Source organism: Eleutherodactylus coqui, chromosome 13 (assembly GCF_035609145.1).
Source record: "Eleutherodactylus coqui strain aEleCoq1 chromosome 13, aEleCoq1.hap1, whole genome shotgun sequence".
In the NCBI taxonomy this organism is placed as follows: domain Eukaryota; kingdom Metazoa; phylum Chordata; class Amphibia; order Anura; family Eleutherodactylidae; genus Eleutherodactylus; species Eleutherodactylus coqui.
In genome coordinates, this window is record NC_089849.1 from 110,016,755 (window position 1) to 110,043,613 (window position 26,859).

General features: G+C 45.4%; 1 protein-coding gene and 1 pseudogene across 1 annotated transcript; both read left to right on the top strand.

The window, feature by feature from the left end:
* LOC136587430 (zinc finger protein 850-like) overlaps positions 1-17,001 on the top strand; it is a 74,335-nt pseudogene extending 57,334 nt beyond the window's left edge.
* Positions 8,017-14,350, top strand: LOC136588215 (gastrula zinc finger protein XlCGF66.1-like). Its single transcript, XM_066587276.1, has 6 exons — positions 8,017-8,129; positions 9,480-9,653; positions 9,785-9,976; positions 10,057-10,180; positions 11,262-11,370; positions 14,216-14,350. Exons 2-5 carry the CDS (start codon positions 9,576-9,578, stop codon positions 11,276-11,278), a joined length of 411 nt encoding a protein of 136 aa, XP_066443373.1. The 5' UTR covers positions 8,017-8,129; positions 9,480-9,575; the 3' UTR covers positions 11,279-11,370; positions 14,216-14,350.
* Positions 17,002-26,859: the final 9,858 nt, after the last annotated feature.

The following is a 26,859-nucleotide window of genomic DNA, read 5'->3' on the forward strand; positions in this document are numbered from 1 at the left end:
CTCGTCGTTCAGTTTCAGGCAGCATAAACGTCATCGTTGACTTGTTCACTTCTCGTTGCGTTTGAACTCTCCCCGCTCCGTATTACACACATGAATGGGAAATGAACTATTCTCAATGATGATCTGCCTGTCTAAACGTTCTGCATGAGCATGGCGAGTGGGAGCTGACGTTACCAGCTTGTTCACTTGGGCAAAGGAGCATTATGCATTTCTCGTTGTGTGTAAAGGGGCCATAAAGAAAGAGGTGAATGTTACCATTTCTTGTAAGCTATATATCTGCCCTTCTGTTCACTGGATTCTAAGTCATTGGACAGAAGAGCAGACTGTTTTTTGCAATTTTGGCTGTTGGAACATCAATTTCAGAAGCCCTCTCCCAATTAACCACCTCACTCTCCTCCAAGGAAAATTTTGTTTATGTGCCAGTTTCTTTATGTAAACAGCCCTTTTTTTTTGGATGATCTGGAAATTGAGTATTGTTCTGGGTATTTTGCATCATCCATAGAAGACAAAGACGGAAGCAATTGAGGTTCATCCTCACCAGGAGCTAGCCGGAATCTGTCTTGAAACACACAAGCCATCTGTCCCCTGGACCTCTTCTCTGCCCCTTCTGGTTGTGGCTGACATGGCCAACACAATCATGTCATTTCCGCAATGTTAAAGACTGTCGCTCCCACTTGCTCCATAGCAGGGTTGTGGCATCTAAGAACCTGCTGGGTCCTGATGAACGTCTGTATAAGCCAACCTCTCAGAATGTGTCATCAGCGGAGGGTGGAACTACCCCAGACCGGCCACCCAGACAGCCATCCTGCACGGCAGAAGAGGCCTAAGGCCTCATGTCCACTAGAAAAATAGAATTAGCAAATTTGGGCGTTTTTCCACGGGTGAGATCCGCAGTCAATTGCCCATAGGGAATCATTGACCATCTGCGGTCCATTAAATTGAATTTAACACCCGCAGATGTGATTTTAATTTGATTTGCAAATTTTACGCGCAAAAAAAAAAAAAGCAGCATGCTCCATTTTACTGCGGATCACACGCGGATGGGCTCCATTCAACTCATTGCTTATAATCTCCCGCAAGCAATAAAAAATCAAATTAATGGAGACCCACAGTGCATCCGCTGTGGAAATCTGCGCGGATCGTATTTTTCTAGTGGACATGAGGCTTAAGGGTTACTTTACACAGAATGACTGTCGGGTGCACAGAAGCGATAGTCGATTAGTGAATGGAGGCAGAACGCGGATTTCTTCTAGCTGTGGTCCCCCATTTACTGTGAGCAAGCAGTTGTTGAAAGATGACCGACTGCCCGTTTACACTGAGCGAGAATTCAGGGAGCTGGAACAAAATGCCTAGAGACTACTGAGCAATTTCTCACTCAGCACCTCGTTCGGTCCTGTGTTTACACCAGGCAATTCTCGTTGAAAATGAATCATTTGAGCAATTTTTTTTTGGTTGCTAGTAGAGATGAGCGAGCACCCAAATGCTTGGGTCCGCGTCATTCGAGTCGAACTTTTCGTAAAACTTGAGAGCTCTACTCGAGTAATGAACCCTATTGACTACAATGGGAGACTTGAGCATTTTTGTATGTGGGACGCCGGGTCCCGAGTTTTTTTTTCTTTATTTTTTATTTTTTTACACTGCTGGGTCCTTAAATGGGTTAAGAAGCAACCACATCAGGGATCTCTCCACATACTCAGTGGAGCAGAGAAAGAAGCAAGACTGAACATGTTGCCACCTTGGAACACTTAAGCTACTTTCACACAGGCGACAAAATCGCATGATTTTCTCGCAATACGGCAGTGCCACAAATCACATCTATGTGAAGCCCATGATTTCCAATGGATTCCTTCACATTAGCGATGATTTGTAGGCGGCTACATTGCAAGAAAAAAAATCGCGGCATGCTCTATACATTCTATTGCATTGAATGGTTGTGATTGGTTCATTGAGCGCTGCAGTGATTGGCTCTGCCACGGTGCTTGAAAGCCAATCAGAGCCAGTGCTTCCTGGAGGCTGGGATTTTGAAACCCCTGACCAGGAAGCGCAGTCTAAAGACTACAGATAAGTGTCAGAGCTGCGTAGGAGACGTGCGGTGGAGGGTACTGCACCTCTTAGGTGATGTATTGTTTGTTTTTATGCAGCTAGGGTTTATTTTTGGGGTACGGTTTATAATCCAAGCCCCCCTGAAAATCCTGGCAAAAGAGCGCTACAAAGTCACTATATCGCTGTGAGAAAACACAGTGATATTGCACAGAACACAGATGCGATATTGCTGGAATTTTTCTCTCGGTGATTTCGCTGTCGCCTGTGTGAGAGAGGCCTTACTGAGGTGGACACAGAATAGAAGCAGGTGGTGCTATTCTAGCATTAGGGGGTTGTACCACAATAGAGTTGTATCACCAAAGCAGTGATCAAAGTCTGTTCGGTGGGGGTCTGCTGAGACCCCCACCATTTCCAAGAATAGGGGTGCTGTGCTCCCCTTTGCATCACCAAGGGTTTGCTGAACCCACTAGCAGTGACATTAGATTGGATGGAGTGGCGGTGCGGCTCCAGTCATTGCAATGAAGCTGATGGAAGTATCCAAGTGCAGATACACGACTGTTTCGTCAGCCACATTGACAATGGATGGTGCGGGACTGCGGTATTCAGTCTGCTCCTCACCGCAGGGGGTGCAGAGAGCCCACAGTGAGGAGGAGGAGAAGGGAACATGGAACCCCCATTCTGTGCATTGCTTGGGCTGTGAATGGTAAGATCCCCACCGATCAGACTTTTACCACTTATGACAGATGATAGAAGTCTATTTTCGTACAAACCCATTAATCCTGGAATATTCGGGATAACATTTTTTTTAATGTTTAAAAATTGGTTAACATTTAAAAAATGTTTATAATTATAATTGTGGAATGCATTTAACTATAAACAGTATTTTTAGTGGGACAACCCCTGTAAGACCATGTGAGGGCGCGTTCGCACCTGCGTCAGTGCTTTCCTTCTTTCTGTTCCCTTTTTGGAGCAGAGAAACAAAATTAACCGCTTAGTGACGGAGCTTTTTTGCTTTTTTCAATTTTCGTTTTTTCCTCCTCCCTTTTAAAAAATCGTAACTCCTTTATTTATTTATCGACATCGCTGTATGAGGGCTTGTTTCTTGCGGGACAAGTTGTAGTTTTCAATTGTACTATTTATTATACAATATAATGAACTAAAAACTTTTAAAAAAAGTCTAAGTGGAGAGAAATGGAAAAAAAAACGACATTCCACCATCTTTCGTTGCGTCCTGTTTCTACAGCACACAAACTGCAACAAAAATGACCTGATAACTTTACTCTATGGGTCAGTACGATTACTACGGTACCAAACTTGTATAGTTTTTATTTTGCTGTACTACCTGTATTTTTTTTAAGGATATTTAATAATTTTTTTAAATTATTTTCTGCGTCTATTTTCTGCGCACAATAACTTTTTTTTATTTTTCGTCGACATAGTTGAATGAGGGCTCATTTTGTGCGGTACGTCCTGCAAGCAATTGACTTTTTGATCGCTTTTTATTACATTTTTTTCTTGGAGATAGGGTGACCAAAAAAGTGCCTTTCTGGCGTTCTTTATTTATTTTTTCATACCACGTTCACCGTGCGGGTAAAATAATGCATTAATTTTACGGATACAGTGATACCAAACACATTTTTGGTTTAATATTTTGATTTTTTATTGCAAATATGGCAAACGTTTTTTGTTTTTTTAAAGCTTTAATTACTTTTTTTTTAAAAATAATTAGTAAAACTTTATTGATTTTATTTTTACACTTTCTTTTAGTCCTCCTAGAGGACTACAACCAGCGATGCTTTGATCGCTCCTGCAGCATGACGTAATGCTATAGCATTACGTCATACTGCTTTTTGATAGGCAGTCTATCAAGCTACCCCATGGGTATGGCTTGTTAGGCAGTCTCCCAAGGCAGCCCTGGGGCCTTTCAGAAGGCCCCCGGCTGCCATGACACCTGCACGGCTCCCCCAATCTCACAGCGAGAATTGACAGTGGCATTTAAAGGGTAATAAACAGCTGAAGCCCGCACTGTATGGAGGGAGATAGCGCCGCTATCTCCCTCCATACACGTCCTGCAACAGCAGGACGTAAAAACACTATTGGGCCGTCACTAAGGGGTTAAAATGCAATTAAACATTTTCCCTTTCTCCTCACTGCTTTTAGTTTGCCTCCATTTGTTTGGTTCCCTTTAAAAAAGGAAACCTGTTAAGAAGTTTCACCGTAGTTAAGTACGTTAAACTTATTTAGCATAGCTCTTTATAAATGCATACCTGCCGAATCACTGTTTAAAAAGTTCCCACACCACATGTAAATCATGCAGACCAGGTCGGTAGGCGGGCCACACTGGCGCTCTCACATCTGCAGGTTCTTCCTATAGGTCCGCTCCTCTCTTGATACAACGCCAACAACGCAGCGCAGCCAAATCTCGAGCTTCTGCTGACTGCGAATTCACAAATGAGCGCATCAATGCTGCTCCCAAAAGGGGGAGATGGACCGTAATAATAGAGATAATGTATCTGTTCACATGACCGTGTTGTAAAAGTACAGAATCCGTTACTTTTGTACATCTTTGCTCCTATATTTGCATTCTTTGGCATTATTTTCTGTTAGGCAAATATGGATCCGTATTTGGCCAGTAGAAAATAAAAACAAGAACCGAAAATACGGAGTCAAATAGAGATCAAAAAATGATGAAATCCTGATAACATGTGGATGCAATGTCATTTGTAACACGTCTGTATTACAAGTTGGTATTACGAACATGTTGCAGTATGCTTATGACAGAAGGTCAAAGAAGCTGTAAGGCCTCATGTCAACTGGACAAATAGAATTAGCAAATCCACGCGGGTGTCACGCACGCGTGATCCGCGCCTAGTAGGGATGCATTGGACACCCGCAGGTAAGTAAATACCTGTGGATGTCAATTTTCCCTGCCGCGCGGATCGCACGTGCGTGAAAACACCCGCAGCACGCTCCTTTTCTGCGGGTCTCTAGCTGGCTTCCATAGAAGCTGTCCGGATCCGCGGTACACCCACAGCTGAACTTCTGCTGTCCGGCGCGGGAGCGCGGGAGAGCAGGAGTTAAAAAAAAGAGTGCACAGCGCATACACATCTGCCGGGCAGAAGCAAAGAGATCCGGCCGTGACGGACAGGAACCCGCAGCGTCCGGACAGGTAAGAAAAATCTATTTTGAGGCCTCATGTCCGCGGGAAAGGAGGGACTGCTACGGGATTCTGCATGGAGAATCCGTGCGGGCCCAAATTTCCTAGTGGACGTGAGGACTTAGGGACGGTTTTACCATGATGGTTTGGTACAAAGATAGTATCCTAATGGGTGACGCTCCTGTTACAGAGAATCTAAATCTGAAACTGAGTGGTAACCTGAGCGTCAGCAAGCTGGGGAACATTCATATTAATCTGTAACAATTAGTTTGTGATAATAAGGATTCCATGTTTAAGGCCCATACTATGTGCAACAGGCAAATTGGTTTCGTAACGCCGGTTTCACATCAGCATCGGAGCCTCTGTCACAGATCCAGCTGCAAATACCGGAAGAAACAGCGCTGTAGAAAGTGAACGGACTATAGTCAATGGGGTCCGCCCGGTGCTGATTGGTTTCGTTCAGAGACAGAGCCATTCGGACGCAGGGATTCCCCTTTCCTGCTTCCTGAACGGAGCAGCAAAGCGGAAGCCCGGGCACAGGCGTGAAGCCATCATAAGGACCAATGTCCACGGGCAGATTTTATTTATTGAATCTGTGGGTGTCATCCGCAGCTCTAGTGGCGCATAGAGAAGCATTGGGCATCCCCACTTCATTTAAGGCCTCCTGCACACAAGCAGGTCGTACCTCGCATGCGGGATTCCCATAGTGGAGTTCGACCTGCTGCCCGGCCGGTGACCCCTGCATACCTGTCCAGTGTCTTCTATCAGCTGTGGATGTGCCAGCTGGCGCTCTGTCACGTAAGCACCGGGCGATGACGCTGATCCCGCGATACTTCCGCAGTGCTCACTGCAGAAGTGCCGCAGGATGGATGGCTTCAACTGACTTCCATGGAAGTTGTCTGTGCGTATCCCATATAGAATCGCAGCATGCTGCGATTTCTTCTCCACGAGCGGAAAGTCGGAATTGATTTCCGCTTGTGGAGATTAATTTACGATTTGCCATAGCATGCTGTGGGGCGGTATTTGCCGTGGAGTCCGAAGGCAGACGGCCACCACAGACTCTGCAATGAAAATCTGCCCGTGTGCAAAGGCCTAACTCCTGCAGATTTAATTTTAAATGATTTGCGGATGCTACGTGCAGATAATAAATCGCAGCACGCTCCATTTTATCGTTGATCACGAGCGGATCTGGCTCCATTCATCTCTATGGGAGCTTAGCATCTGTAGTGCATCCGCAAATACATTTAAATACATTTGCTGGATTTGATGGTTAGAAGCAATTAGGGAGTTGGGGTTGCAGATTTTTTATGCACAGTGCATCCACTTACATCCACACAGAAAAAATCTGCAATCCACGATCTCCCACAAGGAAAAAAAAAATCAATTTTAAGATGACCCGCAGTGCATCCACTGTGGGAATCCGCAATGAAACATCCGCGCGTGCCGTGGACGTGAGACTTATGTCCAGGACTCGCAGAACTTCAGGCATGCTCTAAAAACGCACCTCTTCAGGGAGGCATACCGAATTCCCTAAAAAAACCTCTCTGTACTCCGCCTGATAACATGCTCCCTGACCTACTGACTGCAATCCCTGCTAGCCATCATAAACCGCTCCTGCAGTCACACCGTTTCTGCCGTCACACGGCTAAATGTCTGACCATTGTCTATGTGTATAACATCGCTCACACTTCGCCATACCGTGCACATCTCCAGCCCCTTTACCCTCTGTATCACCCCATTACTTGTAGTATGTAAACTCGTTGGAGCAGGACCCTCACCCCTATTGTTTCCATCAACTGATTACTATATGTAACCGTGGTTCTGTAATGTTTGTATTTTGTCTTTCTGTATTCCCCCCTGTCTATGTAAGCGCTGCGGAATATGTTGGCGCTATAGAAATAAAGTTTATTATTATTATTATGTAGATCTGTCATTTGTTTATTATTTCTTTTTTCATTGGTTTCATAATCATGCGTTTTCATTCACACTCGCAACACGCGAAAATCAAGCGATTTTATTGTGCGAAGGCGACCTCAGGTAACAATCATACCATATTTTATTAGTGATCAATGCAGAAATCTGGGTAAGGCTACATTCACACGGGCAAACACGATATTGGGCCCAGATATTGCGCTTGCAAATGTGCGTTTTACACGCCTCGCATCACTTCTGTGAAGTGCGATCCCCAGGCGCTTTTTTTTACGCACACTAGAGGATTGCAAGTGCTTCCCATGGGAAACATCATATCATACAGCATGCGACTACCATGCAATGTCTTTAAAGGCCGCATTGAAAACAATTGGCGATGCGTTCCGAGGAAACATCAAAAGATAGAACATGCAGCGATTTTTTTACTCATGTGAATAACTATTCAGAAGGATGGGGTTCATATTTACGTGGGTTTTGTGCGTCTTGCAACGCAAGATTGTCGCTTGTCTGCATGTAGTCTGAGGCTGTTTTCGCAATTGCATGCGTTACATGCATTCACAGCTGTGCTGCTTACATAGTGCGAACACGTTTACTGCCGCACCGTTAACCACACACAGTCCTACTATGCATGCGCACATCTGCTCTCCGTATATTACACACGCATCTGCTAGGTGTATATCTTGCATGTCCGCCTCCGCTACCTGCACAGTGCAAACACACCGCCCTGCTATGCCTACATTATACACTCACTTCTCTACTGCCTGCACATTACATAATTGTGCTCTAAATCCAAGAAGTTCTGCATAATGAAGCCCAGCGTCTGACCCCTCCCACACATGTGACTAATCACATGTCCATAGTGACATCATCAGTGATGATGACAGAAGAGGAAGTGACTGCAAGGGGGTCAGGGTTCACCCATCACTGCAAGGGAGAGGATGAGTGTAGGGTTACTGCTGCAGTTCCCATCGCAGCCGTAACATCATTGCACCTCCAGACGGTGAGTCGAATGTTGCTGGAGATAATGTATAGAATGGGATTTGAAGATCCACAGATTGGATTGGACCGCAGCCTTCCTAAGTTGTGTGCATATATAGTGTAGAAGTGGAACTACAGATTCCAGCAGCCCCCTTATCCCACAATGAGTATATGTGACCTTATATTAAATCACCACTTGGCAAGCAGTTCTATTTCGTCTTGTAAATTCCAGCAAAATGCCGGGCTGATGGATGGAAATCAAAATTATAGTCAATGGGGGGAGCATTCGGCTAGGGGGTGTCGTTTATCTGCTCTTCGAACAAGGCAGAAAAACAGAATCCTCTAACGCTCATGTGAATGCGACCTTACTTGGACGGTAAACGGAGCGCTCCTATCACGCCATAAAAAGATTGGTGCGGGAGGAAACAACTTAGACTCCATCAGGGCACCATTTGTTTGCAAAATCATATACTTAACAAACTGTAAAAAGTTATGCTGTAATAAATAGTCCATAAGTGAAAGAGTCCTTTCCGGTAACTCCAAAGTACATGGGCTGTATCTATTCAGATGGTACCATAAGGCCCCCTCTCCATGGGCGATGCAAAGTCCCTTGGCAGATCTCTGCCGCGGGAGCCACCGCCCGGAAGCAGGAGCCGCCGCCGATTCTCCGCCGGTCAGCCCTATCTGATAGGCTGACGGTGGAGAATCGGGGCAATTCGCAGCATGCTGCAAATTGCCCGCCGCGAGCGGAGAATCGCAATGACTTTCCATTCGTGGACAGGTGGAAAGCATCGGCTGGCATGATTTGCCAGTGGTTTACCGCCGGCCAAATTACGTCCGTGGACAGGCACCCTGAGGATACCAAAGCAAGATCATGGGGTATACATGAGCAAAGACGGCGCTTCGAATCCAAATAGAATTATCCTTCCACATGTTATTTTTTAAAGTATATGCTTAGTTACCCTCTTTTTGTTTCAATAATGATGCTAAAAGGGTTTTCCAGGGAGAATATCCTCAGGGTAGGTTATTTACAGTTGATCGGCTGGCGTCCATTACACGGGACCCCGACCGATCAGCTGAGCAGGAATACAGTGACGGGAATACAGAGAGGTCGGAGCAGAAGCAGCGGAAGTCTCAGCTGCAACCTCTGTATAGTGGCCAGCATGCATTGATTTCAATGAGAGCTGCACTTGCAGTTACAAGCGCCGGCCACTATACAGAGGTTGGAGCAGAGACTTCCGCTTCAACCTCTATGGACTTGCGGTGCTGTCAGTTGATCAGTCAGGGTCACTAGCGATGGACCCCATCCGATCAACTATTGATAACCTATCCTGAAAAACCCCTTTAATATATTATTGTGATGTCTTTCTAGATTTCTGTCTCTTGACCTCATAGCACAACGTTATAGAATCTCATGGTCTAGTTCTTCTCCAAGTCCAAAGTCTTCTCCCTGACTGATCCATGAAAGATGGACAAACATGGGAACCGCATAACTGAGAGGATATTGAACCTCACCTTGGAGATCCTCTACCTGCTAACTGGAGAGGTGAGGAGTCCTCGGATTTATCACATGACCTCCAACTTCGTTCTGTTAGTAACAGAGGAACATAACTGAAGAGGTGAGGGATTCTGGAAATGTATACAGTTAGATTAATCAAGGTCTCCCTCCATGTACAGGATTATATGGTAGTGAAGAATATATCCGAAAATTGTGTGACGTCCAGCAGCTATCCTGATGTGTCGGAAGGATGGAGGAGGACTCAGAGCCCCATCATGGAGCCTCCACCTCGCTCACTGATACCTGAGAGGACTAATGATAAGAAGATCTTGGATCTCACCAACAAGATCATTGAGCTCCTGAATGGAGAGGTGAGGCTGCTGGGAATGCTGGGACATTATACGATGGGGAATAATATGGCTGTATGATGACCGTATCATTGTGTTGTCAGGTTCCTATAAGGTGTCAGGACGTCACAGTCCATTTCTCCATGGAGGAGTGGGAGTATTTGGAAGGACACAAGGATCTGTACAAGGACATCATGATGGAGGACCACCAGCTCCTCACATCACCGGGTAAGAGGAGACTGTAACTCAAAACTGCTATTTATTTACAACCAATTAGATACCGCCATCATTTGGTTATGGCATACACACATGTATTCAGTCACTGTGTGTGTTTCCTGCAGATGCGTACAGTAAGACAGATCCCGCAGAGAGATGTCCCAGTCCTCTATATTCCCAGGAGAGCCCGGAAGAAATTCACAATGTTCCACTGACTCATCAGGTAGATGAAGCCGAGGCGTAAGACACTTTTTAGAGAGGGGACTCAATATGACAAAGTAATGCTACATGGACGACCTGTTCCACCTGAGAACAGGTCAACTCCAACCAATTGAAGTTTAGACCTTTGATGGTTTCTTCATATGTTCTTTAGAACTCAGTTTGCTAAATTTAGTTGGTAGGGTATTTGTGAAGTAACAATATCAGGTAGGACGTGGCAGATTCGCTGAAAGATGGCCCATGAGACTTATAAACTAAGGTTATAGGACAGGTGACACTGAATCTGGGGATGTGACTTTCATACTCGCCTGCCTCTCCATTCTCTTGCTTGTTTGCTTTCAAAGCTGGCACTTAATTCACTGAGCGAATTTCTTTTAAGGGCCCGCACCCATCACTCCTGGTGAGAGGACAATGTAGGCAATGAAAAGAAGGAGTCTACTCAATGGACGGAGTGGCAGCTTTATGCGTGGACAGCGAAGGAACAGGAAGACGGGAGTATGAAAGTCACATCTCCATTCTCAGCGCCCCCCCCCCCCATCCCGTTATCATGGGCCCATTACCTTAGTTTACGGGGCTCAGAGGACATGACAGGATCTCTTTAACAATGTTTTTTTAAAGGGAAGTTGTAAACCAAAAACTTATTAGGTGGCATCATGATTTGAAGCGACCTTTTCAGCTAAGGTCCTGGTGGAACACAAGTGCCAAACCACTCACTCCTGGCTTTGCAGTGCCTATTTAAATTTTAAGGGAGATACCAACCAGCATTGGGCGGCCTGCATTTTATTGTAATAAACCATTATGGCTGTTTATTTAATTTTTTTATGGTAGCAAATTGACTTTTGACTTGTAGTTTTTTGTTGCACATGTTAATCAGGACAAAGACCCTATTGATATTAAAGCTGAGGCTATGACCAGAGAAGAGACTTATTTGGGTGAAAATCACCAGTTTAAGGAAGAGGAGTTTCCTACAGATATTTACCCAGGTAACAGCTAGTTAATACAGAGAATCGTCACATTATTGTATGTGTTAGGTCATTACCATAGCCCCTCCTAGTGGGAAATGCTGTGATTCTAGAACATTTGTGAATTGCCTAGTCGTACTTGTTGAACTTTGGGTTCTAGCCTCTAGCCTTTCATCACACATCTTTTCTTGCCCTCTATTGAAACATCTAAGAGACTGCCCAGCCCTTACCCATAATGCCTAGTTTGGGCAGCTGATTCCATTAATGCCATTGGTTTGCCCGTATACAGTCATGTTGCAATATTTAAGGATACCAATAGTTTCATACAATCATGTAGAAATATGATTTTGGTGGTTAAGCCATGCTAAGTGAATGGTAAGGTGCTACAATCAGTATTTTTATGCCAAAACCAGGAATAGAATCTATATAGAAAAAGTATAATAGAAAGGTTTGCATCTATTCTGTATTGTGAACCCTCCTTTGGTTTTGGCTTACCCAGACTGATGAAAAAAACAACTGACCAACACACCGCTGTCTGGGCTGCTGGGGCCTTACACTGTTATTCTTCTTAGGAAGGTATGAATAAATTGACAACTGGGTGTCACTAGTGAAGGTGTATCTCTACATTGTCAGTCTGTGTCCAATCAGTGCTGCCAATGGCAGGCTCTGCAGGGGCACACCCCTTTGACAAAGAGAAATGGTGACGCCCAGTTGTAAATCTATATATATAAAGACGACTCACAGAATGAGTGACTGACTCGCCACTAATTCTTCAACTTCCCGATGTCGTAAAAGCATGAAATTTGGCACAAGCATAGATTATGTCCAAAATAGGAAAAGTTAATGGGTCCCAACTCGATTATTCGATTCTAGCGTCCAAAAAGAACTAGCATCCAAATTTTACGTACGTAATCTAATTCTCTCACTTCCCGATGTCGTAGAAACATGAAATTTGCTACGAGCATTGATTATGTCATACATAGGAAAAGTTAATGGGTCCCAACTTGATTATTCAATTCTAAGCGCAAAATAATTAGCGTCCAAAATTTACGTACGTAATCTAATTCTCTCACTTCCTGATGTAATTTTCTATAAAGGAAACGTCGCATGGTTACCTCCACGTGGTGTTTCCTGGGTAACGCAAAGAACCATGCAAAATGGTGAACATATTTTTTTCGGTATCTCTAAAGTAACCACGACTTCATAAGATTTTCCGTGTGAACTCCAGATAAACACCAGTACCAAATCCACTGTGGTCCTCACCCTTTGCTAGAATGAAAAGACCCAATTGGCTTCCATGTAGTAAGCTTTCCCGGAAATATGGTCAACTCTTTATAGTCTTACTAGGCTTAATCCATGAGAAGTACAGTATAGCTGACTGTGTATGGTAATCAATTTATCGATATACTAATGTTGTAGGTAGTAAAAAAAAACCAATGTTTTGTGCATAAAACAAAAAATAAAATAAATCTGCGCTCAAGGATAAGATTAAATAATCAAGTGTTTTATTTATTACAATAGAGCAACGCGTTTCGGTAAAGTAATACCTTTTTCAAGGTCATACAATGACCTAAAACATATATATAAAAACCTACATGCCCGTGTAATTGCTTGCAGCCACGCCGAGAGCGTACTCCTCAATTAGGAGGGGGCGGGGTAGAGCCTCCTGACTAGTCATTACGTTGAGGGAGGACGGCACCTGGAACGCACGTTGCGTTCCAGGTCTTTGAATAAAACTTTATCAAGACTGCATTTACTGAACAGCAGTCTCCGCAAGAATCTGTGTGGGCACTAGTATAAACTAGAGATTATATACGATACATTTATATTTCACATAACCAACATTGTGAGACAATATTCAAAATACATATGAATAAACATTTACAATACACAGAATAAATATAAGATATAAAACATATCATTGGATTTTTTCTAACACCTCATTTAAACTCGCTCGAGTAGTTTGCCTTAGCGAGTACGCTCGCTCATCTCTAATGGCTAGGTTTATTTTAACTTTAGACTTGCCATGGTGTGGCAGAGTTATTTTCCGCATTGGCAACTCATGTCTTAGAGTTAGAGGATTTAAGTTGCTTTACAAGTGTGGCCACAGGGTAACGTAAGAGGCATATTAAACTTGTTTAACCAGGATTGATCATTGCTTCTAAACTGAAGTCAACACAAAATGCAACAGTACCCTACATTTTAAGGGATTTTCCAGTGAATTACGATTGATGACCTATCATCAGGATGGGAGGTCAACATGAAAACTCGGCACAGAAACTTATGCTCCAATACACAGAGGTCTGAGCGGAAGCCTCTGCGCCGACCTCCTTATAGTGGCCAACGCTTGTAACTGCAGGCACGGCTCCTATTGATTTCAATGAGAGCCGTGTCTGCAGTAACAAGTGCTGGTCACTACACAGAGGTCGGCGCAGAGGCTTCTGCTCCGACCTCCGTTTCACTAAGGCGCTGACAGCTTGCATCCGCTCAGCTGATTGGTCCGGGTCTCGAGAGACGGACCCCAGCCGATCAACTATTGATGAGCTATCTTGATGATAGGTCATCAGTAGTATTTCCCTGGAAAACCGTTTAATGTTTGCATTTTGAATTGCATGCATTACTGTTACATTTACTAGACACATAAAAATTTGAGGTTTTTATCGCATATTTTGCACAAAATGTGAGCCCATCTGCCATCGTCTTGTAGTTGGCATCCTCCTTACAGCAGACTTGTTTTTCTTTAGGGTTAAACTCGCAAATGTATTTAGGAAAAATTGCTTTTTGACTAGGAAATCTATTTTACGTGTTGTATGACAAATAATTTTTTTTTTTTTTTTTTTAAAAACCAAACCTTTTTTATTTCCAGCGGATGACTACAGGAATGCCGCAGAGAGACATTACAAGGATATCTCAAAAGATTTTCTAGGAGAAGATCACATTATCCAAAATATATATTCGAGACTTGACTTTGCTGAGCTGTCATGGGATTTGTCCAATCTCGAAGAACATCCTGAACCTCTTGTTCCACAGAGTTTATCTTCTGAACCTGTAGAATGTTTTACTGGATTATCAGATCAGCTTAGTCATGAAAGAACTAGTGATGTGGATAAGCAATTTCCTTGTCCCGAATGTGGACAATGTTTTGCCCACAATGCAAATCTCATTGTACACCTAAGAATTCATAAAGAAAGTATTGAAGGACATAAAAACACATTTCTTAAAAGACTCTTTTCATGCTCACAGTGTGGAAAGTGTTTCACAAGGAAGTCTATTCTCAATGAACATGTAAGAACTCACACGGGGGAGAAGCCTCATTCATGTTCACAATGTGGAAAATGTTTCACCAAGAAGTCAAGTCTGCTTAAGCATGAGATAATTCACACAGGGGAGAAGCTATTTTCATGCTCAGAATGTGGAAAGTGTTTTATGTTCAAAGATCATCTTGAGCGTCATCAGAGAATTCATACAGGAGAGAGGCCATATCCATGTTCAGAATGTGGAAAACGTTTCATCCAGAAATCAGGTCTTAGTAAACATCAGAAAGTACACACAGGGGAAAAACCATATTCCTGTTCAGAATGTGGGAAATGTTTTGCTGAGAAATCAGGTCTTGTTAGACATCAAAGAATTCACACTGGAGAGAAACCATATTCATGTTCAGAATGTGGGAAATGTTTTGCGCAGAAGTCAGAGCTTGTTGAACATCACAGAAATCACACGGGTGAGAAGCCTTTTTTATGTTTAGAATGTGGTCAGTGTTTTAGCAGGAAATCAGTTCTTGCTAATCATCAGAGAATTCACACAGGGGCAGTCAATATTGAAAAGTCCTCCAGGCTCCAAGAATCTCATCCAACTGGGAAGTCCCTTGGACAAAGTGTGAGTCAGTGGGGTTCTTCACCATTGTGGACAAAAGGTGAGGTTGTAGGAGGTCTCTGACAAAGTGGACCAGAAGCAATATAGTTTAAAGGTATGCTTAACTTCACCAAAGCTTAGGTTTTACTCAGAGTTTCTCTGTAATTCAGGTAATGGTTCCTATCATATTTATATTCTAACCACAAGACATCAGGCCAACTGGGTCTGGACTGATCACTTCAGAAATGAACATCACAACCATATTTCAGCCATCGTATTGTATGTTTGCCCAGAACTACGTCTGATGTGCTGTTTATCATGATGTATAAAAGCTCAGCACTCAATGTTGTTTTACGTTGGTGATCGTGCTATGCCGATTTTAACAAAGAAAATGGAAGAGACTGCAGACTGGTGAAGTGAGTGATTCTCTTTGCGGACATATCAAAATTGTACAACAGGATGGCAGGAATCTGCAGTAATGACCCAGAAAGCATTTTATGTAAAGTTATTTTAAATGAGTCAGGTTACGAGACGCTGCCTAAGGCCTCGTTCACATGAGCGTGTATACACACGCACAAAACCGCGCATGTATTAAAACCATTGATTTCATATGATGTGTTCACATGTCCGTGTTTTACAGGCATGCAAACGCGCACACCTGCAAAAGATAGGACATGCATCAATATTCCCCACGGGGAGTCTCCTTGTCACTGAACACTGTGAAAGCACTGTCACAGTGTTCAGTGTTGATGGCACTCCCCGCGGGGAGTAAAGAATTCCCTGCCACAGCTGTCACAGAGAACCTCAATGTTCTGCCATTGGCTTTTGATGGGACAGCCGCTGCTGCCAACGGCCCCTTCAAAGCAATGGGCTGCTGGTAACCACCCGCAGTGATTTTCAGGGAAGGGCTTTAAATATAAGCCCCTCCCTGAAAAATTATCCCTAGCATGTGTAAAAAATAAACTTGGCCATTTATTGAATCCCAGCCAATCAGATACAGCCCTTTCAGCAGGCGGGGATTTTAAATCCCCACCTGCTGAAAGAGCTTCAAAGCAGTGCAGGGAGACAAGCGGCTACATACACCTGAGCCCCAGCAGCGGCAGAGAGGTAAGTATATATATATTTTTTACTACAGTTAGGAATGATTTTCAGGGGAGGTCTTATATTTAAAGCCCTTCTACGAAAATCACTGCGGGGTGAGCTGGGGGGGTGTTGGGCGGAATCCTATTGCTGTTAATGGGGCTGCCGGCAACAGCAGCGACCCCATTGACGGCAATAGGCATGCAGCTTCGGTCACGCGTGTTTTGGCACGTGCGGATTCGCAAAAAATTGGCTGTTAGTTTCCACATAATAAACTGAGTGTGGATCAATGACAGCCTTACGTCAGCCATCTACAAGCAAACAGTATGGCTGAAAAATAAATGAATGAATCCAAAACATATATATGCAGCCGTTTTATACAGCGCCATCAGTTGTTATTATAGCGCTGGACACTGATATATATGGTTCTGGAAATGTCCTATCAATACATTACAAGCTGACTGTTATAAATTTGATATCAGTGTGTGGAAAGGACATAGGTGACTGGTCAATATAACGTCACAATCCTTGGGATTTGACCAAACCACTGGTGGGGTGAATATTAATTAATCGGCAACTGAAAATTGTTGTCTATTGAGGCCTGCTTGCTAAATAAATCCTAGATGGTAAGCAGAGCCTTATATGTGCCGAACAATAAATAAGAAATAATAAAAGGAATTTTTCCCTTCCACGCAGTAAAGTTTATTGTGTGCTTCATTTTCAAATTTTCAGTCAGCAATAATATGAGGACACAAACATAAATAAAACAGTACGAGGAAATATCACTATATCGGTGTGATTCGAGAAAAAAGAGGCACACAATTCACGAGCTTGATCACACACGTTTTTTATTTGATTTGAATAAAAGTTATATTTTAATAATCAGTGGTTCCCTTCAGTGAGACAGTTCTAATAATTAAGTTAAGGGAAATTGGCTGTCACGGTGACAATGCAAATCTGCCCTGAGACAGAAACGAATGGTGAAGTATGCAGCAATAGAATTAATTTACAGTGGGAAAAGTTGTGCTGCATAGGAATCAAGGAAAGGAAAATTGCAGGAAAACCTGATCTTTCCTTCTCTTTCTCCGCATATCAATACATATGGAATCAGTATTAAAAAGGGATTTCCTGACAAAAACTATTGATGACCTATTAGAAAAGGTCATCAATAGTTAATCACCGGGTACCTGCTGCTCAGGATCACTGGCAATGTCAGTACAGCGGGCTGGACATGCATCATTGAAAATGGGAGAGGAGGTGCCCTAACTGGCTTCACTCCCATTTAAATCAATGGGAGGTGAAGCGACTATTAGACTTCCACGTCCATCCCCGGTGTTAGAGGTGGAAGTGTAATTTCTCTATGATGTACGTCTGCCTGCTGCACTGACAGCGCACTGGTCGAGGATCTCATCACCAGGGATCCTAAGTGGCGGGTCCCCAGCGATGAACTATTGATGACCTGTCCCGAGGATAGGTCATCAACAGTTTTGCCCAGGAAACTCCTTTTAGGTTCAAATAGATTTTATTGTACATCAACAGTTTGGTCACATTTTGAAATCATTTCAACATTATCGAAACATGTAGTAAAGTAAGCTTGGTATACTATTGTAGATGGGTCTACTTCAGAAACTTGTTATATAAACAGGGGGTTAGCAGAGACAAGAAAACGGGAAACAAAGTATCGTGGGTGATTCAAGTCGCGCTTCTCACAGTCAACCTAAAGCACCTGGTATACGTTGACGCCTTATTGCGCTTCCTCCCCTGCTCTCCTCTCCGTTTTGATCTATATTTCGAAACTGAATGTCCTGTCTCGTCCCATCTTATAATTCTGATATGGACCTCTCCTTTGCTGTTGACTTAATTTTTCTTACTCTAAGACACACAAAAAAGAAGGGGGGGGGAGATGTCCGGGGGGTAGGAGAGTAGGGTAAGAAGGGAGGCAAGAAGGAGGGAGCTGGGGTGGAGGGGGGGGGAGGGGTGAAGAGGGGAGATGAGATGTGCAGAGTTAAAGGTAAGTATGGCCGCGTATGTTGCGCTCCGGGGGTCTATCCTACGATCTCATTGATCTATAGAGCCTTGCTCTATCCATTTTCTGAGATTATCTGTTCCCCTGAACGCAACCCACGGCTGCCACAGCTTGTAGTAGGCTTCCCATAGTTTGGGCTCGTCTGCTCCCAGCTCATCGAATCTCATGAGGGTATGAAGTTCTTCTACCCACATGCCCCTGGTTGGAGCGGTAGCTGAGCGCCACAATCTTGGAATGAGTCTTCTCATTGCTATTATGAAATGTTTTAATAAACTAGCTTTCGCTCCTCTCACGGAGCCCGGGAACAGCGAGAGCAGAGCCAGCCCGGGTGTCATCGTAACATCCGAATGGTTGACGTGGTTGTACAGGGTTGTCACTTCTTTCCAGAGCCCGGCTACTGGCTGACATTCCCACCAAATGTGTATCATGTTGCCTCTGCTCCCGCTGCATCTCCAGCAATCCGAGGAGACCTGGGGATAGATCCGCTGGAGTTGGTCAGGGGTTCTGTACCACCTTGAAACTATCTTGTAGTTAAGGTCTTGAATTCTACCTGCCGTGGAGACCTTATGGGTCAGATTCCAGATCCTTCCCCAGTCCTCCTCTGTGAGGTTGTCCCCCAACTCCCGCTCCCAGGACTCCTTGTAATTCAGGACCTCGTCCCCCGTCTCCCGGCCCAGCAGCATTTTATATAGCTTGGAGATCATGTGTCTCTGGTTCAGGCTTGATAGGCAAATTTGTTCGAACTCCGTGAGGGGTGTTGTTAAATTCACTTTCGGCGTCAGCGAGCTCACAAAGCCCCTTAACTGTAGGTATTGTAGCCAATAACCCGGCTGTGGTGGAGACTGGTCTAGAATCTCTGTCAAGGGTTTCAGTCCTGACTCTGTCACTACGTCTCTTATCCTGGGTGTTGGAGTGGCCGGAAGGGACACGAAGCCCGTCCTATTTTTGGTGATTTCAAATAATGGATTAGCAATAAGTGGTGTTAGTGGCCCCGGAACTGTTACCAGGCCGATGCGAGGCGCAAAGCCCGCCCATGTGGTAAACAATTGGAGACTGAAGGGAGAGATATTAGGATTGTCTTTTATCCGCCTGGTTGGTATCCAGGGGGCTCCGTATAGGCCGTCCGTCTCTCCTGCGTGTTGTATTTCCACCCATAGCCTTGAACTTCTACTTTTAATAATATCAAGGACACAGTTTGCTATGTTGGCTTTATGGTATAACGCGAAATCTGGTAGGCCCAGGCCTCCCTTTTCTTTTTCCCTCGTCAGTAAGGAGTAGCGTAGCCGCGGTTTGCACCCCTTCCATACGAACTTTATGATCAAAGATCTAATTTTTTTGAAAAATACTCTTGGGAGTCCTATTGGAACGGTTTGACTGATATATAAAAATCTGGGCAGCACGTCCATTTTTACCGCATTAATTCGTCCGTTCCATGAAATGTAAAGGGGGTTCCATTTGCCCAAATCCTTCTCTAGTCTTTCGGCAAATGGGATGAAGTTTAATTTATAGGCTGCCGTGGGCTCCGCTGAAATATATATTCCTAAATATTTTAAGTGTGAGTCGACCCACCGAAAGGGGAGTACCGACCTCAGATGGGAGACCTCGGCCTGCGGGAGTGATATGTTCAGGGCTTCTGATTTCTGCGCATTGATTTTATAGTTATTAATTCTCCCAAATTTCTCGAATTCCTTTAAGAGCACAGGCATGCCGATTCGGGGGTTGGACAGGTATAGCAGCAGATCATCGGCGAATAATGCCATTTTATGTTCTGAGGTGCTAATCCTGTAACCCTTTATTGAGTCGTTACTGCGAATCGCATTCGCTAAGGTTTCCATAGTAAGAATATAGAGAAAGGGGGAGAGAGGGCACCCCTGTCTCGTCCCGTTGCTTACTCTGAGCGTGTCAGACAACGTCCCGTTCACTCTGATTCTCGCAGTGGGATCCTGGTAGAGCGCCATGATCCACTGGAGCATCCGTGGGCCCAGTCCGATTTTCTCTAGTATGGCAGAGAGGAAGGTCCAGCTCACCCTGTCGAAAGCCTTCTCTGCGTCAATCGACAGGAGGCATAGGGGGGTGTTTGTTGCTTTGGCCCTAGCTATTAGGGACATTGTTTTAATAGTATTGTCCCTTGCCTCTCTGCCAGGGACAAAGCCAACCTGCTCCAAATGGATCAGCTTGGGGATTTGATTTTGTATTCTGTTTGCTATCAATTTAGCAAACATCTTGAGATCGACGTTTATCAGTGAGATTGGTCTGTAACTCCCGCAGGCCGAGGGGTCCTTGCCTGGTTTAAGTATGACTGTGATGTGGGCTTGCAACGCCTGCTTGGGGAACGGGTGGCCTCTATTTACCGCGTTGAATGCGTCTAAAGCTATTGGGACCAGCTCTTCCGCAAATAACTTATAAAATCTGGCTGTGTAGCCATCTGGGCCCGGACTCTTATTTACTTTCAGGTTTTGAATTATGTCGGTCAGTTCTAAGGGTGAAAAGTCTTGCTCCAAGGCCTCGGCCTCTGTTGGTGTCAGGCTCTTCGGTGCGTATTCCAAGAGGTAGGCATCTATCTCATTTTTGAGGGTCTGATGTGGGGTATGTGGCTCTATCGGGATGTTGTAAAGTTTATTGTAATAGGATTTAAATTCCTCCAGAATATCTTTGGTGTTGTGTACTATTTGGCCTCTAGCGGATTGAATTTTAGGAATATACGTTTGGGGGGACCTAGGATGGAGGGTTCTAGCCAAATGCGAACCACATTTGTCCCCGTATTCAAAGGACCCTTTCCTGATTTTGTCCCTGAGGGCTAGGGAGCGCTGATCTAATATCTCTAGGATCTGCTGGCGGACCAACGAGATTTCCGCCCGCAGTGTTTCCTTTTGTTGTCTTTTGTTTGCGTTCTCTTTGTCCCTCAGGGTCGCTAATAGCCCCGTCAAAGCGGCAGCTCTTTCTTTTTTAATCCTGGTTCCCTGTGAAATCAGCACGCCCCTTAGTATACACTTGAGGGTTTCCCATTTTATTGGTGCAGGGGTCTGGTCTGCTTGGTGGGTCTCCGTAAAGATTTCAATTTCTTTTTTAAGTGTTGAAACGCACAGGGGGTCTTTTAGGAGATTGTCGTTAAGTCTCCAAGACTGACTTCTAAGTGTGGATCCCCATCCCGCTAGACCTCCAAAGACCGGGGCGTGATCCGACCACAGCAGGTCCCCATGTGAGCATGACGGGGAGCTATCTAGGAGGCTATGCGAGATCATCAGATAATCGATCCTACTGTAAGAGTTTTGAGGCGCTGAGTGGAACGTGTAATCCCGGGTGTCTGGGTGTAGTGTTCTCCAAAGATCTATTAATTGTAATGTGTCTAGTTTTTTTTTGAGTGCCCTGATTGCTGCCCGGGAGACGGAGGACTTACCCGATGAAGTGTCCACTGAGGGGTCCATTGCCACGTTAAGGTCTCCGCCCAGGATTATTATCGATCCGTCCGCGAATTTGGCTAGTGCGTTCAGCACTCTCAGCGCCGCAGGCACTTGGTTCTGATTGGGGAGATAAATATTAGCAAACGTGGTCACTGTACCCAGTATTTCTATCTTAAGAAAAATATATCTGCCCCCTGGGTCAATAAAAGAGTCGACTTGCTGGTATTGGAGTGTCTTATGTAGGGCAATGGAAACCCCTCCCGCCTTTCTCAAAGGGTCGGGACTATGGAGCCACTTGGGGTAGTACGAGGAGGTGCAAGATGGTACGTTCCCCTCCCTGAAATAGGTCTCTTGCAGCATGACTACCATCGCTCTTTTTTTATGGAGGTGGTAGAGGAGCTGCCGTCTCTTCTGTGGGCTGTTTAGTCCCTTGGTATTGTGGGGGCAAAATGTTAGGTTCGCCATTTGGGCTTAAAGATCAGAGTGTCTGCGTATCTCCCATCTCCCCTCAGAAGGGTTGGGGGTGGGGAAGAATAGGGGAGGGTGACACAAAAGGAAACAACACATCGGGAAAGACCATATAGGGGGTAAGCACGTAACTTCAGAACAAACAACATCTGGTAAGGGGCCGCTAATGGTCCCCTAAAACTAGTGGTTTGCCTAAACTAGGCAAAAAAAACAACAGCTTAAGTTAGCTGTCAGCCCTATGTGGGAGTGTGGAGGCCAAGAAAGGGTGGGCTCCCTCCCGCCCCTCAACCCCGTCGAGAAAGTACATCCCGGCTATAGGAACCGGGATCATTAAACTGATAAGTGGGCATTCCCAGACCCGGCTACGTCAAAGTCGTCCCCCCTGCTGATTAGATCTTATATCCTATTCACCCTGTAGGGGCGCACTTAAGAGAGGGGGGAAGGGGGTTATAGGTATAGTAGGAAAGTATGCGTGAAAAGAGGAGAAGTAGGACAGTACGAGGTTATAGATTCGAAGTGACTGCGTCCTGGTCACTCTGCTGCGCCGCTTCTTGGGTCTTCATTTCCCCTCTGGCGTTGGTCTCTGCGTCGTCGTCTGGATCTCGGAGGTACCGGTTGCCACGTGTTCCTTGGGGGTGGCACTGGAAGGGAGCACGGTGTTGGCCAATCTGGTAGTCGGACTGGAGGTAATTCCAACGTTCCCAAGAAATGTGGTAAGTCTCCCAGTCCTCGGAATGTTACTGTCTTGCCATTCCTAGAAGCATGTAATTGGAAGGGGAAACCCCAGCGATAGGGAATCTCCCTGTCTTGGAGGATGGTCAGCAGCGGTCTCAATGCTCTGCGCAGCTGCAGGGTTCGACGGGAAAGGTCTGGAAGAATCAGGATCTGGGTACCCTTGAAGGACAATTCTTTAATAGTTCGTATTTTTTGTAGAATTAAGTCCTTATCTTTATAGAAGTGGATTCGGCAGACCACATCTCTGGGTCTGCTAGGGTCTGGGGATTTCGGGCCGAGTGACCTGTGTATTCTGTCGATTTCTAATAAGGAGGACTCCGGTCTTTTTAGTATATTGTTGAAAAATGACTGGGCCCAGCTTTCAAGTTGTGATGGTTCGACTTCTTCAGTAAGTCCTCTTACTCGTATATTATTTCTCCGATGACAGTTTTCTAGGTCATCGAGGTGCGTATAGAGATCCAAGATCTGTTGAGAGTGCAAGTGTAGTTCTTGATCATGGGCCTCGAGCGTTTCTGTAACCTTCTCCTGGGCCTCCTCTACTGCCTCTACTCTCTGGCCTATTTGTCGTATCTCCTGCTGGAGAGATGCGATGTCCTTCTTGCGTGCGGCCTCGAGTTGCTGGAAAAGGGTATCGATGTGATTCTGTGTCGGTAAGGCCCTAAGATGGCTTTTCCAATCCCAGTCTTCTCCTGCGTCTGGTTCGAGGGTTTGGTTATTGGATTCACTCTGGTTTGGACCCCTGGTGTTCGTTCGTCCTGTCTTGTTGCCGTAGTTGTCTGCGCTGCCAGTCCCCAGGTTCGGTTTGCTGGTTTGCGGCTCGGGGGTTTTGGGTTTGGCTGCGCTTTGCGCATTAGTCTGCGTGTATCTTCTCTGTCCCGTGCTTCTTTGCGGTAGCGGGGCGTTATGATGTGGCTGTACTGGTGTATCAGGCTCTGTCTCGGGCTGTTGGTGGTCTGTGGATTCTTTAGGGGGGCCTCTGGGTCCTAGAGGTGGCTCTGGGGAGTCGTGTGTCAGTGGGAGATTGGGCCGCTGAGGAGCCCGGTCCGGCTGCGATGCAGGGGATGTTGATGCATTCTTGGCCCAGTTACTGGGCTCGTTCTGTTTTTTTGGCCTCTGTGGTGGCTTGTTTGTGATTGTGGCCTGCTCGTCAGCCGGTCTGGTCTTGTTTTGTAATACATTTTTTTGTGTCTGAGGGGAGCTCAGTCGTGACTGGCTTGTGTCGGCTTCCGGCGTTTTGGTGTGCGGGCTACATGTAGGGCCCTTAGGAGTGTCTCCTTGCCATGCGGGTGGCTCTGGGGAGCTGGGTGCAGGTGGGGTGCTGCTCTGCCTTGAGGGGCTGTTTCCTGGTGGGGGGTGTTCACTGGCCAGTGTTGCCTCTTGCTGGGGGGATTCACCCCGCCTTGCGGGGTGCTGTGGGTGTCTCTGGCATGGCTGTACCCCCTTGCTGGGCTTGCTGCCAATATGCGTTGTGGCCCTTATACCCTGCTCCACTTTAGCCTCTCCTGCTGGGGGTGGTTGCTGTGCTCTCCCCTTCTCTTGTGCTGCCCTCTCTGGCTCCCTTTCCCCTGCTGGGTGCTGCAGGGCTGCCTGAGGGGGGGCTACCTGGGCTGTTTGTGGCTCAGGTTCTAGGCTGGTGGGGTCTCCCCTTGTCTCTGTGGCCGGCTCTTTATTCCCACTCACCGCTCCCGCTGCCGTGGCCCCCTTTATGATTGCCGCTCCTCCTCCCCCTTCCTCTAGGTTGCTGCCGTCGGGTGCCGGCGGTCCGCCGTCTGCCGCTAGCTCCGTGCCGCTACCTCTGCTCTGCTGTGCGTGGTAGCCGGAGTCTGCCGCCGGGCCGCCGAGGCTTCTGCTTCCTCGCCGCGTTCTTGCCGGCTGGTCGCTGCCCGTTGCCGGGCTGAGTTGTCGCTCCGGAAGTGGAGCGGGCGCCATCTTGGGTGCGAGCTCCCGGGACTCCGCTCCCGCTGTTCTCCTCAGGAAGGGCGCGATGCTGCTCCTGGAGTCGTCTGGAGAGGTTGGTGCTGCTCCTCTTTTCTTCCCCTTCGCCATGGTTGTAAGGTGCCGGGTCTGGGTCCTCCACATATGGGCTAAGTGGGGCTGGATGCGGGAGCCGAGCCGAGGTGCGTCTCACTCCTCCATTAGCTGGCCACGCCCCCCAGGAAACTCCTTTTAAAAAGGGGCTGAGGGGCTGCAGGTTTAAGCACTTGTATGCCAAAGGCTCTATTTCTTGAAGCAGCTAAATCCAGCCTGCAATGGTCAGCAACTGTGGAAGATGAAGCCAAAGTAGCTGCTTGAAGATCTCATCAAAACACACTTAGTTTTCTGCCCAGAATGAAGAAATAGAGCAAGTAGATTGGACTCTTACATTTTCAGAAAGTGAAAGACTTTCTCAGGGTGCGTTCACACGAGCGCATAAACGGCGCGTTTTTGCGACCAAACGTATATACGTGACCATCTGAGGCAATGGTTTCGAATGTATTTGTTCACATGGGCGATTTTACGGCCCGTAAAAACGGCAACCCGAAAAAAAAACGGAACATATGCGACCGAAATACGCGCCAACGCATATTCGATGGCCGAAAAGATAGTTTGCAAAGTAGGAACAAACGAAAATACGCTTTCTAGCTCTGGTCGTCATCGGCGAAAAACGTTCTCTTCGGCGATTATACGTTGCGCTCGTGCGAACGTAAATACGCCTACGCTCGTGTGAACACACCCTCAGGAACTGAAGAAAAAAAACAAGTGGATGCCTGTCAACTAATTGAATAATTACTTCATTGCTTAATCACGCACTTTTTTCTTCTGTCCTAGTAGGTAAGAGGCAAAGCAAAGCCATATGCATTGTACTGCCGACGATGATAAGGAATGGTAGCTGCAGTCCCTAACATTTGGGTGCAACCCTCACCGTAGGTCGATTAACTTTAATCTTATGAGGACTTTTTATAGTTTACCCCTTGCAGTGGGGGAGACAGAGGACCTACCTGTTGACATGTCCAAGGATGGATTGAAAACCTGGTTGAAATCTCCACCTATGATTATACTTAACTCATCCCCAAATCGGAAAAGATCCTAAAGAATCTAAATTCGAAAAAAAGCTTGCACTGGTTAGGAAAAAAACAACTATGGTGAATACGGATCCTGACGCCAGAAGTTTGAGAAATAAATGTTGATCTTCATCAATGTTGAAGGCAGACAGGTTTGTTGGAAAGCCACTGATACTCCATTCGCCTTGTGGCAGGGGCTGTGAAACCAAGTGATGTGATATTTAAGCTATAAAATGGGTTCCTTGTAGTATAACCATCATTATCCTTCTCTTATGAAACCTGCATAAAATACTACTTTTTCAGATTTATTAAGGCCTCTTGCATTATAAGTACAGAATGTTGAGGCGGCCATAGTGCCTGCAATGATATATGATTTATTGAGATACTGAGAAGAGAGCATATAAGGCAGGAAGAAAAAGAAGAATGGGACCACATTAAGCATTAATACTATCAAAATGTTTTAGGCAGGTGTAGAAAAAAATGCTGCACAGTAAGAATGCTTTCAAAAATAGAAGTATTAGTAGTTTATTTTTGTCAATTAACACAATGCAAAGTGAATGAACAAAAAAGAAATCTAAATCAAATCAATATCACATGTGACCGCCCTTTACCTTCACAACAGCATCAATTCTAGGTACACTTGCACAAAGTAAGTGATTTAGTAGGAGTATAGTCAGGTGTATGACTAACCAATTATACCAAACAGATGATAATGACCATCAATCTGCAAGTTAAAACACATTCATTAACTGAAACAGAGGCAGCTGTGTAGAAGGCTTAAAATTGGGTAAGGAACAGCCAAACTGTTACAAAGGTGAAGTTGTGGAAGACAGTTTCAAATCACAAGTCATACACCATGGCAAGACTGAGCACAGCAGCAAGACACAAGGTAGTTATACTGCATCAG